Consider the following 16,173-nt stretch of genomic DNA (forward strand, 5'->3'; position numbering starts at 1 on the left):
CTTATAACAGTGTTATGTGTATTCACTTTTCTCAAATTGACCATTTAAAAAACCACAATAGTCACGGGACGATCTAAAAATGTCCCGTCTTGATTATCCTGACCAAAATAATTGCGATTCACCATATTATTAATATTAAAGGTGCCATATGTAAGAATGTGGCCAAAAACGGTTACTACATTCAAATTCAAAATACCGAGGTCTTTTAGGTTTTGTTTCCTGACATAACTGGCAACCCGTGGTTGCTCGGCAGCTGAGACTCTACTGACTGCAATGATTGGTAGACGGCGGTAGATGGCGCCACATGACAAAACATGATTTGTGGTCTACAAAATATTTTTTTTAATGCAAATATTTCGTCTGTACTGTTGTTGTTGGTGAGTTCAGTTTGTTATATGAACATTATTCCTGAGTCTCTGTGACACATTAGGAGGATTTTATGGCCAGTTGCTTTAGATTTATTATATAATGCACCTTTAAAATATCTGTTTTTTTTCATTCTTCAATTTAAACAGACATAGCCTTCTATTTATTTACTTTATGATAAGATCCAAGTCATGATGAAAAATGCAGCTCCCCCTTTTGTGGCACTTGGACTGTATGTTGGTGGGTTAGACAGGATCTTAGACAGGAACTTATATTAATGTATTCCTCCATTCACGATTATTAGGTTAAAAAAAATTCACCAAGATTCATTTATTGTCATTTCCTGTAACGCATCACGATGAGCAATAATATCGGATTATCTGTCAACACTAACCTCTTTGTAGATCCTCAAAAGACAATATCTGAAACAGAGAAAAAAGGTGAAATATCGGCAATTAATTTACACAAATATATAAACATATAAGAAGCACAGGTGGGGTGAGAGCTCTGTACCTGGTCAGTGTGGATCATGGAGTGTAAACATTGTTGGATTTCTCTAAAAACCAGCTGCTGGTCCACGGCTGACAGATGTTGCAGCATCTGCAAAGCAAACATAAGAGTTTCAGTGAGTTCCCCATGTTGTCATCTCAGTAAAGAGACAGTAAACAGGTGTGGGTCTGACCTGGTCCACTTTACGACAGGCTGTGGAGATGCTGGCCGTCTGCAGCTGCATGGAGACGAGGAGTCTGACCAGCAGCAGGAGGCGATTCTCCTCCAAACCACAGAGCTGAGTGTGTGAGATCTGTCTGAGGAGAAGAGCAGCCTCCTCCAAACTGCGCTCCTTACACCTTTTAACAGCGCTCCTGTTCATGGAATCAGCCGTCATTCAGTCACACACTCACCGTGTCATTAAAGCGCTGCAGTTCGTGTAGAGTTTAACACACAAACCTGGACGATTCAGAGAGTTTGTCACAGAAGAGGCGCAGTTTGAGGCGAACGTGATCGTCGCCGATCACACAGTCCTGAACACTGACCACGAGCTCTTCAAACGACGACATTGTTTCACAAACTACACCCTTTTTTTTTTTATAAAAACAAAAACAAAAAAAACTACACCGGTGACAGGAGCCTGCATGCAGTGCAGCTGGAACTCCCGCTGGTCACGTGGTGTAACTCTTATTCAGCGGTAACCGTAGTATCCCAGCGGTATGTTGCCACCTACAGGCTGGAGTGTATACATGTAATATAACGTTGATATTTAGATTGAAAAGAGAGATATTATTATACGATTATTATTATCATTGCGACCCCGAGAAAGGTAGAAGTCGAATTCAAAATAAATTAAACATTTTGGGTTATTTATATTGATAATAATGATCATTATTATGATTATTGTTTTATACTTCTTAAGCAAACTGAGGAAATTGTATGTATTTAATATGTAATGTAATGTATTTTATGGAGCTGATTTTCCTTTTTCGGCTTCTATAATTGTTGTTTTGTTTGTATGTGTACACATAGTGCGAAACCTAAAGAGAGAGAGCGAGTATTATAATAATAATAATAATAATAATAATAATTTGTAATTTAATGTATTTTATGGACTTAATGTGTATGGCTGCATTGGCCTGCGTCAATATTATTTATAGTTATTATCAGTAGTAGTAGTAGTAGTGTGTTATAATAATAATAATAATAATAATAATAATAATAATAATAATAATAATAATAATAATAATAATAATAATAATAACAGTTATTATTATTATAATAATAGGTTTAAAATAAATTAATTAAAGAAAACATCATAGGCGTTTGTACCGCTCCAGGCCAAGAGGGGTCGCTGTTGTCTGTTTGAAAATATTGTTGTCGCCCTCAGAACAAGAACCGTTCTCTGGCTTGATTGGTTGATTCGTGTTGTTTCCACGGCACCGACAACAGTTTACAAATGTGTTGACTCTGTAATCTGAAGGAAACCAAATGGCTCATGATTTTCTCCTATTTTTCTTCACTTACCACCGACTCACGTGTGTTTTACTGCTATTAGCTTTGGCTAACGCTCAAAATGTTCTCGGTGGGTTCCTGTTTAATCCGGTTTACTCACAAACTGCTAACTGACTGCTAACGCTTAATTACCTGTACTAGTACGGTGCTCTCGGTCAAATACTGTCGTCTAAAGTTTGGTAATTTGTCCTCCTTTCTTTTTTTTAAATGTCACCTGTGTGTTGAACAGTTGTCCAGCCGTCCTCTCTCAATGCCACTGGACCAGAGGAGTCTGCACCTCTTCTGGAAAACACGTCGGACGTGTCCCTGACTGTGGGGACAGTGTCTCCGTCCACCACGTCAGGTACAAGCTGGAAGAGACTCCCTCTGCTCTGTCACTGGAGTTACTGTGATGGACCACTGAACCAGTATACTAACAATGATAAGGAGGATAAATACATGATTAAGGATTGATAAACTGAATTGACACGAGTGGTGTTATTTTACTATTACCATGTTATTGCTGAACTTACCTTGCTGGTGAGGCAGAGACAGAAAGAAAAAACAACAACAGAGCGAACAATGACCAAGGAATACTTTATTACAGACTCAAGGTTAAGACAAGAAAGATAAACAACACAGACACAATACACAGCTCACCAGCTATAATAGTATGGTGCTCTCTGCCACCTGCTGTCTTCTAAAGTTTGGCAATTTATCCTAATTTTTATTTCTTAATGTCACCTGTGTGTTGAACAGTTGTCCAGCCGTCCTCTCTCAATGCCACTGGACCAGAGGAGTCTGCACCTCTGCTGGAAAACACGTCGGAAGTGTCCCTGACTGTGGGGACAGTGTCTCCATCCACCACGTCAGGTACAAGCTGGAAGAGACTCCCTCTGCTCTGTCACTGCAGTTAGTGTGATGGACCACTGAACAAGTATACTAACAATGATAAGGAGGATAAATACATGATTAAGGATTGATAAACTGAATTGACATGAGTGGTGTTATTTTACTATAACTACGTTATTACTGAACTTACCTTGCTGGTGAGGCAGAGACAGAAAGAAAAAACAACAACAGAGCGAACAATGAGCAAGGAATACTTTATTACAGACTCAAGGTTACGATACGAAAGATAAACAACACAGACACAATACACAGCTCACCAGCTATAATAGTACAGTGCTATGTGCCACCTGCTGTCTTCTAAAGTTTGGTCATTTATCCCCTTTTTTATTTCTTAATGTCACCTTTGTGTTGAACAGTTGTCCAGTCATCCTCTCTCAATGCCACTGGACCAGAGGAGTCTGCACCTCTTCTGGAAAACACGTCGGACGTGTCCCTGACTGTGGGGACAGTGTCTCCGTCCACCACGTCAGGTACAAGCTGGAAGAGACTCCCTCTGCTCTGTCACTGCAGTTACTGTGATGGACCACTGAACCAGTATACTAACAATGATAAGGAGGATAAATACATGATTAAGGATTGATAAACTGAATTGACATGAGTGGTGTTATTTTACTATAACTACGTTATTACTGAACTTACCTTGCTGGTGAGGCAGAGACAGAAAGAAAAAACAACAACAGAGCGAACAATGAGCAAGGAATACTTTATTACAGACTCAAGGTTACGAAACGAAAGATAAACAACACAGACACAATACACCGCTCACCAGCTATTATAGTATGGTGCTCTCTGCCACCTGCTGTCTTCTAAAGTTTGGTCATTTATCCACATTTTTATTTCTTAATGTCACCTTTGTGTTGAACAGTTGTCCAGCCGTCCTCTCTCAATGCCACTGGACCAGAGGAGTCTGCACCTCTTCTGGAAAACACGTCGGACGTGTCCCTGACTGTGGGGACAGTGTCTCCGTCCACCACGTCAGGTACAAGCTGGAAGAGACTCCCTCTGCTCTGTCACTGCAGTTACTGTGATGGACCACTGAACCAGTATACTAACAATGATAAGGAGGATAAATACATGATTAAGGATTGATAAACTGAATTGACATGAGTGGTGTTACTTTACTATAACTATGTTATTACTGAACTTACCTTGCTGGTGAGGCAGAGACAAAAAGAAAAAACAACAACAGAGCGAACAATGAGCAAGGAATACTTTATTACAGACTCAAGGTTAAGACAAGAAAGATAAACAACACTGACACAATACACAGCGCACCAGCTATAATAGTACGGTGCTCTCTGCCAACTGCTGTCTTCTAAAGTTTGGCAATCTATCCTAATTTTTATTTCTTAATGTCACCTGTGTATTGAACAGTTGTCCAGCCGTCCTCTCTCACTGCCACTGGACCAGAGGAGTCTGCACCTCTTCTGGAAAACACGTCGGACGTGTCCCTGACTGTGGGGACAGTGTCTCCGTCCACCACGTCAGGTACAAGCTGGAAGAGACTCCCTCTGCTCTGTCACTGCAGTTACTGTGATGGACCACTGAACAAGTATACTAACAATAATAAGGAGGATAAATACATGATTAAGGATTGATAAACTGAATTGACATGAGTGGTGTTATTTTACTATAACTACGTTATTACTGAACTTACCTTGCTGGTGAGGCAGAGACAGAAAGAAAAAACAACAGAGCGAACAATGAGCAAGGAATACTTTATTACAGACTCAAGGTTAAGACAAGAAAGATAAACAACACAGACACAATACACAGCGCACCAGCTATAATAGTACGGTGCTCTCTGCCACCTGCTGTCTTCTAAAGTTTGGTCATTTATGCACATTTTTATTTCTTAATGTCACCTGTGTGTTGAACAGTTGTCCAGTCATCCTCTCTCACTACCACTGGACCAAAGGGGTCTGCACTTCGGCTGGAAAACCCGCCGGACGTGTCCCTGACTGTGAGGACAGTGTCTCCGTCCACCACGTCAGGTACAAGCTGGAAGAGACTCCCTCTGCACTGTCACTGCAGTTACTGTGATGGACCACTGAACCATTATACTAACAATGATAAGGAGGATAAATACATGATTAAGGATTGATAAACTGAATTGACATGAGTGGTGTTATTTTACTATAACTACGTTATTACTGAACTTACCTTGCTGGTGAGACAGAAAGAAAAAACAACAACAGAGCGAACAATGAGCAAGGAATACTTTATTACAGACTCAAGGTTAAGACAAGAAAGATAAACAACACAGACACAATACACAGCTCACCAGCTATAATAGTATGGCGCTCTCTGCCACCTGCTGTCTTCTAAAGTTTGGCAATCTATCCTAATTTTTATTTCTTAATGTCACCTGTGTGTTGAACAGTTGTCCAGCCGTCCTCTCTCAATGCCACTGGACCAGAGGAGTCTGCACCTCTGCTGCAAAACACGTCGGACGTGTCCCTGACTGTGGGGACAGTGTCTCCGTCCACCACGTCAGGTACAAGCTGGAAGAGACTCCCTCTGCTCTGTCACTGCAGTTACTGTGATGGACCACTGAACAAGTATACTAACAATGATAAGGAGGATAAATACATGATTAAGGATTGATAAACTGAATTGACATGAGTGGTGTTATTTTACTACAACTATGTCATTACTGAACTTACCTTGCTGGTGAGGCAGAGACATAAAGAAAAAACAACAACAGAGCGAACAATGAGCAAGGAATACTTTATTACAGACTCAAGGTTAAGACAAGAAAGATAAACAACACAGACACAATACACAGCTCACCAGCTATTATAGTATGGTGCTCTCTGACATCTGCTGTCTTCTAAAGTTTGGCAATCTATCCTCATTTTTATTTCTTAATGTCACCTGTGTGTTGAACAGTTGTCCAGCCGTCCTCTCTCAATGCCACTGGACCAAAGGGGTCTGCACTTCGGCTGGAAAACCCGCCGGACGTGTCCCTGACTGTGAGGACAGTGTCTCCGTCCACCACGTCAGGTACAAGCTGGAAGAGACTCCCTCTGCTCTGTCACTGGAGTTACTGTGATGGACCACTGAACCATTATACTAACAATGATAAGGAGGATAAATACATGATTAAGGATTGATAAACTGAATTGACATGAGTGGTGTTATTTTACTATAACTACGTTATTACTGAACTTACCTTGCTGGTGAGACAGAAAGAAAAAACAACAACAGAGCGAACAATGAGCAAGGAATACTTTATTACAGACTCAAGGTTAAGACAAGAAAGATAAACAACACAGACACAATACACAGCTCACCAGCTATAATAGTATGGCGCTCTCTGCCACCTGCTGTCTTCTAAAGTTTGGCAATCTATCCTAATTTTTATTTCTTAATGTCACCTGTGTGTTGAACAGTTGTCCAGCCGTCCTCTCTCAATGCCACTGGACCAGAGGAGTCTGCACCTCTGCTGCAAAACACGTCGGACGTGTCCCTGACTGTGGGGACAGTGTCTCCGTCCACCACGTCAGGTACAAGCTGGAAGAGACTCCCTCTGCTCTGTCACTGCAGTTACTGTGATGGACCACTGAACAAGTATACTAACAATGATAAGGAGGATAAATACATGATTAAGGATTGATAAACTGAATTGACATGAGTGGTGTTACTTTACTATAACTATGTTATTACTGAACTTACCTTGCTGGTGAGACAGAAAGAAAAAACAACAACAGAGCGAACAATGAGCAAGGAATACTTTATTACAGACTCAAGGTTAAGACAAGAAAGATAAACAACACAGACACAATACACAGCTCACCAGCTATAATAGTATGGCGCTCTCTGCCACCTGCTGTCTTCTAAAGTTTGGCAATCTATCCTAATTTTTATTTCTTAATGTCACCTGTGTGTTGAACAGTTGTCCAGCCGTCCTCTCTCAATGCCACTGGACCAGAGGAGTCTGCACCTCTGCTGCAAAACACGTCGGACGTGTCCCTGACTGTGGGGACAGTGTCTCCGTCCACCACGTCAGGTACAAGCTGGAAGAGACTCCCTCTGCTCTGTCACTGCAGTTACTGTGATGGACCACTGAACAAGTATACTAACAATGATAAGGAGGATAAATACATGATTAAGGATTGATAAACTGAATTGACATGAGTGGTGTTACTTTACTATAACTATGTTATTACTGAACTTACCTTGCTGGTGAGGCAGAGACAGAAAGAAAAAACAACAACAGAGCGAACAATGAGCAAGGAATACTTTATTACAGACTCAAGGTTAAGACAAGAAAGATAAACAACACAGACACAATACACAGCTCACCAGCTATAATAGTACGGTGCTCTCTGCCACCTGCTGTCTTCTAAAGTTTGGCAATCTATCCTCATTTTTATTTCTCAATGTCACCTGTGTGTTGAACAGTTGTCCAGTCATCCTCTCTCACTACCACTGGACCAAAGGGGTCTGCACTTCGGCTGGAAAACCCGTCGGACGTGTCCCTGACTGTGGGGACAGTGTCTCCGTCCACCACGTCAGGTACAAGCTGGAAGAGACTCCCTCTGCTCTGTCACTGGAGTTACTGTGATGGACCACTGAACCAGTATACTAACAATGATAAGGAGGATAAATACATGATTAAGGATTGATAAACTGAATTGACATGAGTGGTGTTATTTTACTACAACTATGTCATTACTGAACTTACCTTGCTGGTGAGGCAGAGACATAAAGAAAAAACAACAACAGAGCTAACAATGAGCAAGGAATACTTTATTACAGACTCAAGGTTAAGACAAGAAAGATAAACAACACAGACACAATACACAGCTCACCAGCTATAATAGTACGGTGCTCTCTGCCACCTGCTGTCTTCTAAAGTTTGGTCATTTATGCACATTTTTATTTCTTAATGTCACCTGTGTGTTGAACAGTTGTCCAGTCATCCTCTCTCACTACCACTGGACCAAAGGGGTCTGCACTTCGGCTGGAAAACCCGCCGGACGTGTCCCTGACTGTGGGGACAGTGTCTCCGTCCACCACGTCAGGTACAAGCTGGAAGAGACTCCCTCTGCTCTGTCACTGGAGTTACTGTGATGGACCACTGAACCAGTATACTAACAATGATAAGGAGGATAAATACATGATTAAGGATTGATAAACTGAATTGACATGAGTAGTGTTACTTTACTATTACCATGTTATTGCTGAACTTACCTTGCTGGTGAGGCAGAGACAGAAAAAAAAAAAAACAGCAGCATGCACATTGAGCAAGGAATACTAGATATTAGATAAACAACACAAACACAATACACAGCTCACCAATTTTTAAAAGAAGACAACAAAACACACTCGGAGAGAGATTGCAGTTTCAATTATTATTATAGGTTTAAAATAAATTTTAATGATTTTAAAAAATCATAGGCGTTTGTACCGCTCCAGGCCATGAGGGGTCGCTGATGTCTGTTTGAGAATATTGTTGTTGCCCTCAGAACAAGAACCGTTCTCTGGCTTGATTGGTTGATTCGTGTTGTTTCCACGGCACCGACAACAGTTTACAAATGTGTTGACTCTGTAATCTGAAGGAAACCAAATGGCTCATGATTTTCTCCTATTTTTCTTCACTTCCCACCGACTCACGTGTGTTTTACTGCTATTAGCTTTGGCTAACGCTCAAAATGTTCTCGGTGAGTTCCTGTTTAATCCGGTTTACTCACAAACTGCTAACTGACTGCTAACGCTTAATTAGCTATACTAATACGGTGCTCTCAGTCAAATACTGTCGTCTAAAGTTTGGTAATTTGTACTCCTTTTTTTTTTTTTTTTAAATGTCTCATGTGTGTTGAACAGTTGCCCAGCCGTCCCCTCCCAATGCCACTGGACCAGAGGAGTCTGCACCTCTTCTGGAAAACACGTCGGACGTGTCCCTGACTGTGGGGACAGTGTCTCCGTCCACCATGTCAGGTACAAGCTGGAAGAGACTCCCTCTGCTCTGTCACTGCAGTTACTGTGATGGACCACTGAACAAGTATACTAACAATGATAAGGAGGATAAATACATGATTAAGGATTGATAAACTGAATTGACACGAGTGGTGTTATTTTACTATTACCATGTTTATGCTGAACTTACCTTGCTGGTGAAGCAGAGACAGAAAGAAAAAACAACAACAGAGCGAACAATGAGCAAGGAATACTTTATTACAGACTCAAGGTTAAGATAAGAAAGATAAACAACACAGACACAATACACAGCACACCAGCTATAATAGTACGGTGCTCTCTGCCACCTGCTGTCTTCTAAAGTTTGGTAATTTATCCACATTTTTATTTTTTTAATGTCACCTGTGTGTTGAACAGTTGTCCAGTCATCCTCTCTCACTACCACTGGACCAGAGGAGTCTGCACTTCCGCTGGAAAACCCGTCGGACGTGTCCCTGACTGTGGGGACAGTGTCTCCGTCCACCACGTCAGGTACAAGCTGGAAGAGACTCCCTCTGCTCTGTCACTGGAGTTATTGTGATGGACCACTGAACCAGTATACTAACAATGATAAGGAGGATAAATACATGATTAAGGATTGATAAACTGAATTGACATGAGTGGTGTTATTTTACTATAACTATGTCATTACTGAACTTACCTTTCTGGTGAGGCAGAGACATAAAGAAAAAACAACAACAGAGCGAACAATGAGCAAGGAATACTTTATTACAGACTCAAGGTTAAGACAAGAAAGATAAACAACACAGACACAATACACAGCGCACCAGCTATAATAGTACGGTGCTCTCTGCCACCTGCTGTCTTCTAAAGTTTGGCAATCTATCCTAATTTTTATTTCTTAATGTCACCTGTGTGTTGAACAGTTGTCCAGTCATCCTCTCTCAATGCCACTGGACCAAAGGAGTCTGCACTTCGGCTGGAAAACCCGTCGGACGGGTCCCTGACTGTGGGGACAGTGTCTCCGTCCACCACGTCAGGTACAAGCTGGAAGAGACTCCCTCTGCTCTGTCACTGCAGTTACTGTGATGGACCACTGAACCAGTATACTAACAATGATAAGGAGGATAAATACATGATTAAGGATTGATAAACTGAATTGACATGAGTGGTGTTACTTTACTATTACCATGTTATTGCTGAACTTACCTTGCTGGTGAGGCAGAGACAGAAAAAAACAGCAGCGTGCACATTGAGCAAGGAATACTAGATATTAGATAAACAACACAAACACAATACACAGCTCACCAATTTTTAAAAGAAGACAACAAAACACACTCGGAAAGAGATTGCAGTTTCCCACAGTGTCAATTATTATTATAGGTTTAAAATAAATTTTAATGATTTTAAAAAATCATAGGCGTTTGTACCGCTCCAGGCCAAGAGTGGTTGCTTTTGTCTGTTTGAGAATATTGTTGTTCCCCTCAGAACAAGAACCGTTCTAATGCTTGATTGGTTGATTCGTGTCAAGTCAACTGTAATCTGAAGGAAACCAAATGGCTCATGATTTTCTCCTGTTTTTCTTCACGTCCCGCTGGCTCACGTGTGTTTTACTGCTATTACCTTTGGCTAACGCTCAAAATGTTCTCTGTGAGTTCCTGTTTAATTCGGTTTACTCACTAACTGCTAACTGACTGCTAACTCTACATTGGCTATACTAGTATGATGCTCTCAAATACCGTCTTCTAAAGTTTGGTCATTTATCCTCCTTTTTATTTGTTAATGTCACCTGTGTGTTTAACAGTTTTCCAGCCGTCCTCTCTTACTGCCGCTGGACCAGTCGTGTCTGCACTTCTGCTGGGAAACCCGTCGGACGTGTCCCTGACTGTGAGGACAGTGTCTCCATCCACAACGACAGGTACAAACTGGAAGAGACTCCCTCTGCTCTGTCACTGCAGCTACTGTGATGGACCACTGAACCAGTATACTAACAATGATGAGGAGGATAAATACATGATTAAGGATTGATAAACTGAATTGACACGAGTGGTGTTATTTTACTATAACCATGTTATTACTGAACTTACCTTTCTGGGTAACTATTCCCATATAAAAGGAATGCATAATATACTTTATTTATATAGCTAAGTGTTTAGCAGTTATATCAAACGTATAATTCAATGTGTTTTGCCTGGTGAGGCAGAGACAGAACGAAAAAAAACCCAACAGAGCGCACAATGAGCAAGGAATACTTTATTACAGACTCAAGGTTAAGACAAGAACTATAAACAACACAGACACAATACACAACTCACCAATTGTTAAAAGAAGATGACAAACAGCACTCAGAGAGAGATTGCACAGTTTACCACAGTGTCAGTACACTTCCCCATTTCACAAGGTTAACAACCCTGTGTCCAAGTCACCACCTAAGTCTACTCTGTACTTTCTTGGGCCTTAACTTACACCTCTACATGATTTCATCCAAATCTCCCCACAGACAAACAAATGTGGCCAAAAAATCTGAATGGTGCTGTTAACAATGAGCTCTGTATAATGATCATAGATTTTGGTCTGGATACTACACATAACCCCTCTGTGTGCATGTCTGAAAGCAGCTTCAAAAACACAGAGGCACAGAGAAATTATAAAGAATTTGAAGTCTCTTTAGCCTTGCTCTCTGTGGTCAGACCACACATGAGCAGCATCCAGAAAATAGTGCAATATGCTCTGAAAATCGTTACACCGTCTGTACACTTACTAAACTTATTGATGGTTTTGTTTTCTTTAACAGGAAGCATTGATCCTCCATCGTGTGAGTCTAATTTAGCACAGTGGGTGCTCACAAAGGAGCAGGTTGGAAAGGTGAGACCCGACACTCATTTTCATTATATTCACAGATATTGTTTATCATGTTTTTTGTTAAAACTTCCCATTCTGATATATTGTGTTCTTTATTGTATTTTCTTCATTTGTTTCTTCAGGGTGTGCTTCGAGTTCAGCTGAGGTTGGATAAAAGTCTGCGCCTGTGTGGCGAGAATGAGACGGAGGCAGACTGCTGTACCGATCCACTCTGTGTGCTGGAGACTCTTCAGGTTTCTGCCTGTGTGAATGGCACACCACAGGCATCACTGCTGATCCAGACCAGGATATATGCACTGTTGGTTCCTGCTGTTGCTGGATCTGGTATTTTCAAATGAAACATTACAGTGCTCCTTCAATTAGAAAGTACCATATTTGTAACAAATGTTCATGCAATTCCCTGTATTGCAGATAATAATACAGCAATTCCAAACCAAGTGTTCCAACCACTGGGCTCTTGTCCCTGTGATCTGACATTCAGAGCCTGTGATGCACCCTGCTGCTGTGACAAGGTATTTAATATTGCATTATTTTAACAAGAGAACTGTTTACTCTCCATCTGTATGATTTAACAGTGATTTGTCTTTTTTGTCCACCAGGACTGCTCCACAGAAGAGCTAAAGCTATTTGCATCCAACTGTCTCCTGGGGCCCTTTGGTGGACAGGTCTCTCCTCCAGAGTATCAGTGCTCTGTGCAGTTGGTTGAAAACTCCCCAGATTGGTCTCCATTTTTATGTGTCAATTCGCCACCTGAAAACAATCCTTTTCTTGGGCTGTTTTACCGGGGAGGTGTAATGTGAGTTATGATTTTTTTTTTTTTATTATTATTATTTTAGATTTATTAATGGGTGTTTTATGTTTCATGTGTCTTTTTTTCTTTCCCTCGACTAGTAAATCTAAGCCTGGTCCAAGCTTCCAAAGTCCCGCATTGTCAGCTCCAGTACGAGTTAATGTTTATATAGAAGGAAGTCCCATCTTAACAGTCAGTGACGAGTACCTCACTATTCCCCAGGTTAGTTGAGTGTCTGTTGTTTACAGCACAATGCATATTTAGTTACATTATATATTTCACTATGTTATCTTTCTCTCCTGCAGAAAGTGCTTGGGCAGTGTGTGAACCGTGCTCCTGTAGCATTTTTGAAAAACTTTAAAGTTAATTGTGTTACTCTGCTAAACACCTGTCCAACTGGATCTCCCTTACAAACACAACCATCTGATCTGAAGATTCAAGTGAATAACGGGCAAGGAGGTCTGTTTACCTGCTAAACATAATATAGCAATACTTTAATTAAATCTGGAAGTGTTTGAATCCATTTATATTTTTGGATGTCATTTTCTTCAAGGTGATGTTAATGTGGAGGTCACTGAAGAAGTGGTCACTGAATTGAGTCAGTTTATTACAAGCACAAGTGTGCTCCCTGCTGCAGGTATGGACACTATAACATATCAATATTAGATTCCCAACAATGTAAATTAACTTAAACTTGAAATGTTTTAATATTCATTTGCAGGTGAGAGCCTCGTATGTGAGCATGTGACCTTAGCGTTGGATTATCAAATCTACTGGAAAGAAAATGGCATCTCAAAGATTAGATTGACACAGTCCATTGGGACCATCTCTTTGAATGGTAGTGGTAAGTGCCAGTAATACACATTATTATTTATATATGAATTCCGATGGAGTTTGTGCTAATATTACCTGTTTGTGTCTCCTGTACAGTGGCATTAACTACAAGGTACTCTGCTGTGTTTGTAAATGGCAAATTCATGGGTGAGCCCAATTCAGGAAACCCAGGTGAGAACAACATAAAGTATTTCATCCTGAAAGCTGTTTTGTAGAAAATAGGTCACACTTTCCATTGCAGTGAGTAATGTAGACATCTTGAATGACAGGTTACCAGGTGGCGAGGCCTGTTATTGGTGGAATTACAAATACTTCAGACACTGGGTCAATACAGAGGACGCCGATCAATCTTTGGAAATCAGGTAAAAAAAATGTCATACTGTTTATTTCCTTACTGCTCAGGCAGGCAATAAAAACAACTGTACCATTTTACAATCTGGCTTACAGGGAGCGATGGACTCTGTGTCACCAATAAGAAGAGACCAGTTCTGTTTGGGGAAAATGCAACGTCAGGTTGTTTGCTTACTGTCAGTGGAGATACTCTGACTCGGTGTGATCTCTTAAGGTCAGCATTTCAGCATTAATTTATGTATGAACAGTGTGTATGTGAATTTGTCTGAAAATAAAATGTGGTGTTTGTTTTTTTTCATTCAGAGAGACTGTTCGTTCTCTACAGGAAGCTTTGACTACAGCCACATATGTTGCAAAGAGTGGAAACCCAGATCCACTAACTGCGGCAGACTGGGTGAACATAAACTGTAAGTACAGTAGATGCTGGCAAAGGGACAATCCAGACACAATGTTCTATTTTTTTTTGTTTTATTTATTTTTTTGGGGTTTAACAAAATGTGACTTTTCACAGTGACGCTTGACTCCAGCACAGCTACGGGAAACACTGGACAGTCATGCTCTGGGATTCCATCCCACCAGCATATCCATGTTTGGAGCCGGATCACAGGAATGGTAGATGGTGTTCCTCAAAGGAATATCCATTCTGTGCAAATCAGGTGTGTATCAGGTTAACCGTTTCAATCAGATACTGTATACATAGATGAATCCAGCCTTATTGTTTGAAAGGTGAAACCTGGGAGTAGGAAAAAAGTAGCACTTAGCCACCAGGGGGCGACTCTCACATGATTTATACTATCAGTAAACATTTTGCTGAGGAATTTTTGGTCTCTGTTGCTTGTTTTGGGTCTTCTTCTATAGAACATAATTGCAATTTGATATATATGTTCCCATTTGGTCATTTTTAGCTACAGCTCAACCACCTGGGCACTGTACTGTGTAGGAGGTTCTCCATGTGTGGACTCCCGGAACACTCAGTTATTCCCCATCACCTCCTCAGTCACCTTTACTGACATTCCTGTCAACACAGGGCCACCAAAAACAAGGTGCTTCTTCAAACAGTATGACTGTCCTAGTAAAGAGTGTTTGTTAACTTAATCATTTAATGCAGTGTTTTTCAACCTTTTTTGAGCCAAGGTACATTTTTTTCATTGAAAAAATCACGAGGCACACCACCAAACAAAAATGTTTAACAAATGATACTCTGTAGCCTATATTAACAATTTAGTAATTCTTATCAAAGTGTCTTGAATATTTATATCCATATTATTAGCAGAAAAAAATGTTTTTAGACCAATTAGGTGAAATTGGATAATTTCCCACGGCACACCTGACGATCTCTCACTGCACACTAGTATGCCACGGCACACTGGTTGAAAAACACTGATTTGATGTACAAGCTGATCCTGATTTAATCTGTAAAGTTATTTTTCTTCTCCTAGGTTTCAAATCAACTTCACAGAGTATGACTGTAACAGGAATGATGTGTGTTGGCCTGAGTTGGCCTTTCCTGTCACCAGGTATTACACAGGTAAGAATCAATGGTCATTGAAATTGTGTTTATGTTAAGATGAAATGTAAAATGTAATTCTAGTGAAGCTAGAACACTGTGACTGGTAATTGAGTACAATCGATCCCAGAGAGACTCCTGTGTCCCACTGCTGTGAAACATCTGTGCAAGTTACACTGCCTAAACATGACGATGAATAATGATGGCTCCATTTGTGATTGATTTTACCTTTCTCTTCCCCCAGGTGAGCCATATTCGCAGTCACTGGCTAAGGGTCTTGTCTTGGTTTTCTTCTTTATTGTTGCCTCAATTCTTGGGACTCCGTGGAGACAAATCCGACAGGCTTGGAACAGTCTCTAAAACGATGAGAAAAACATAGGCGAAGCAACACATTTGGAGGAATAACTTAACTGAATTCATCTATTTAAATGTAATTTATTTGATATTATTTATAGCAATATGTAGTTTGTACATGTTGAAATGTAAATAATATTATTTGTGCAGCATTTTGTAATAAAAAAGATCTATTTTTTTCATTTTCAGTGCATCAATTTTGATTCCAGTGTCACCCTTCACAGTTTGATTATAGTTTCAATTTGGATTCTGTGCTTATTTAGGTTATTAATAAATAAAAGAATGAACG

At 40.5% G+C, this 16,173-nt stretch overlaps 1 protein-coding gene across 1 annotated transcript; it reads left to right on the forward strand.

Annotated features, from left to right (window-relative positions):
- Positions 1–2,431: 2,431 nt before the first annotated feature.
- Positions 2,432–15,905, forward strand: tctn2 (tectonic family member 2; the record flags this gene model as incomplete). Its single annotated transcript, XM_083905134.1, has 33 exons — positions 2,432–2,450; positions 2,600–2,713; positions 3,109–3,222; positions 3,618–3,731; positions 4,127–4,240; positions 4,636–4,749; positions 5,142–5,255; positions 5,645–5,758; positions 6,154–6,267; positions 6,657–6,770; positions 7,160–7,273; positions 7,669–7,782; positions 8,178–8,291; positions 9,094–9,207; positions 9,604–9,717; positions 10,113–10,226; positions 10,991–11,104; positions 11,981–12,051; positions 12,171–12,372; positions 12,460–12,560; positions 12,648–12,844; positions 12,940–13,060; positions 13,144–13,297; positions 13,392–13,475; positions 13,560–13,682; positions 13,769–13,843; positions 13,942–14,034; positions 14,120–14,237; positions 14,327–14,439; positions 14,535–14,679; positions 14,929–15,066; positions 15,463–15,551; positions 15,775–15,905. 33 exons carry the CDS (start codon positions 2,432–2,434, stop codon positions 15,888–15,890), a joined length of 3,783 nt encoding a protein of 1,260 aa, XP_083761260.1. The 3' UTR covers positions 15,891–15,905.
- Between the last annotated feature and the right edge of the window lie 268 nt (positions 15,906–16,173).

This window comes from Microchirus variegatus, assembly GCF_963457635.1.
Source record: "Microchirus variegatus genome assembly, chromosome: 18".
Taxonomy (NCBI): domain Eukaryota; kingdom Metazoa; phylum Chordata; class Actinopteri; order Pleuronectiformes; family Soleidae; genus Microchirus; species Microchirus variegatus.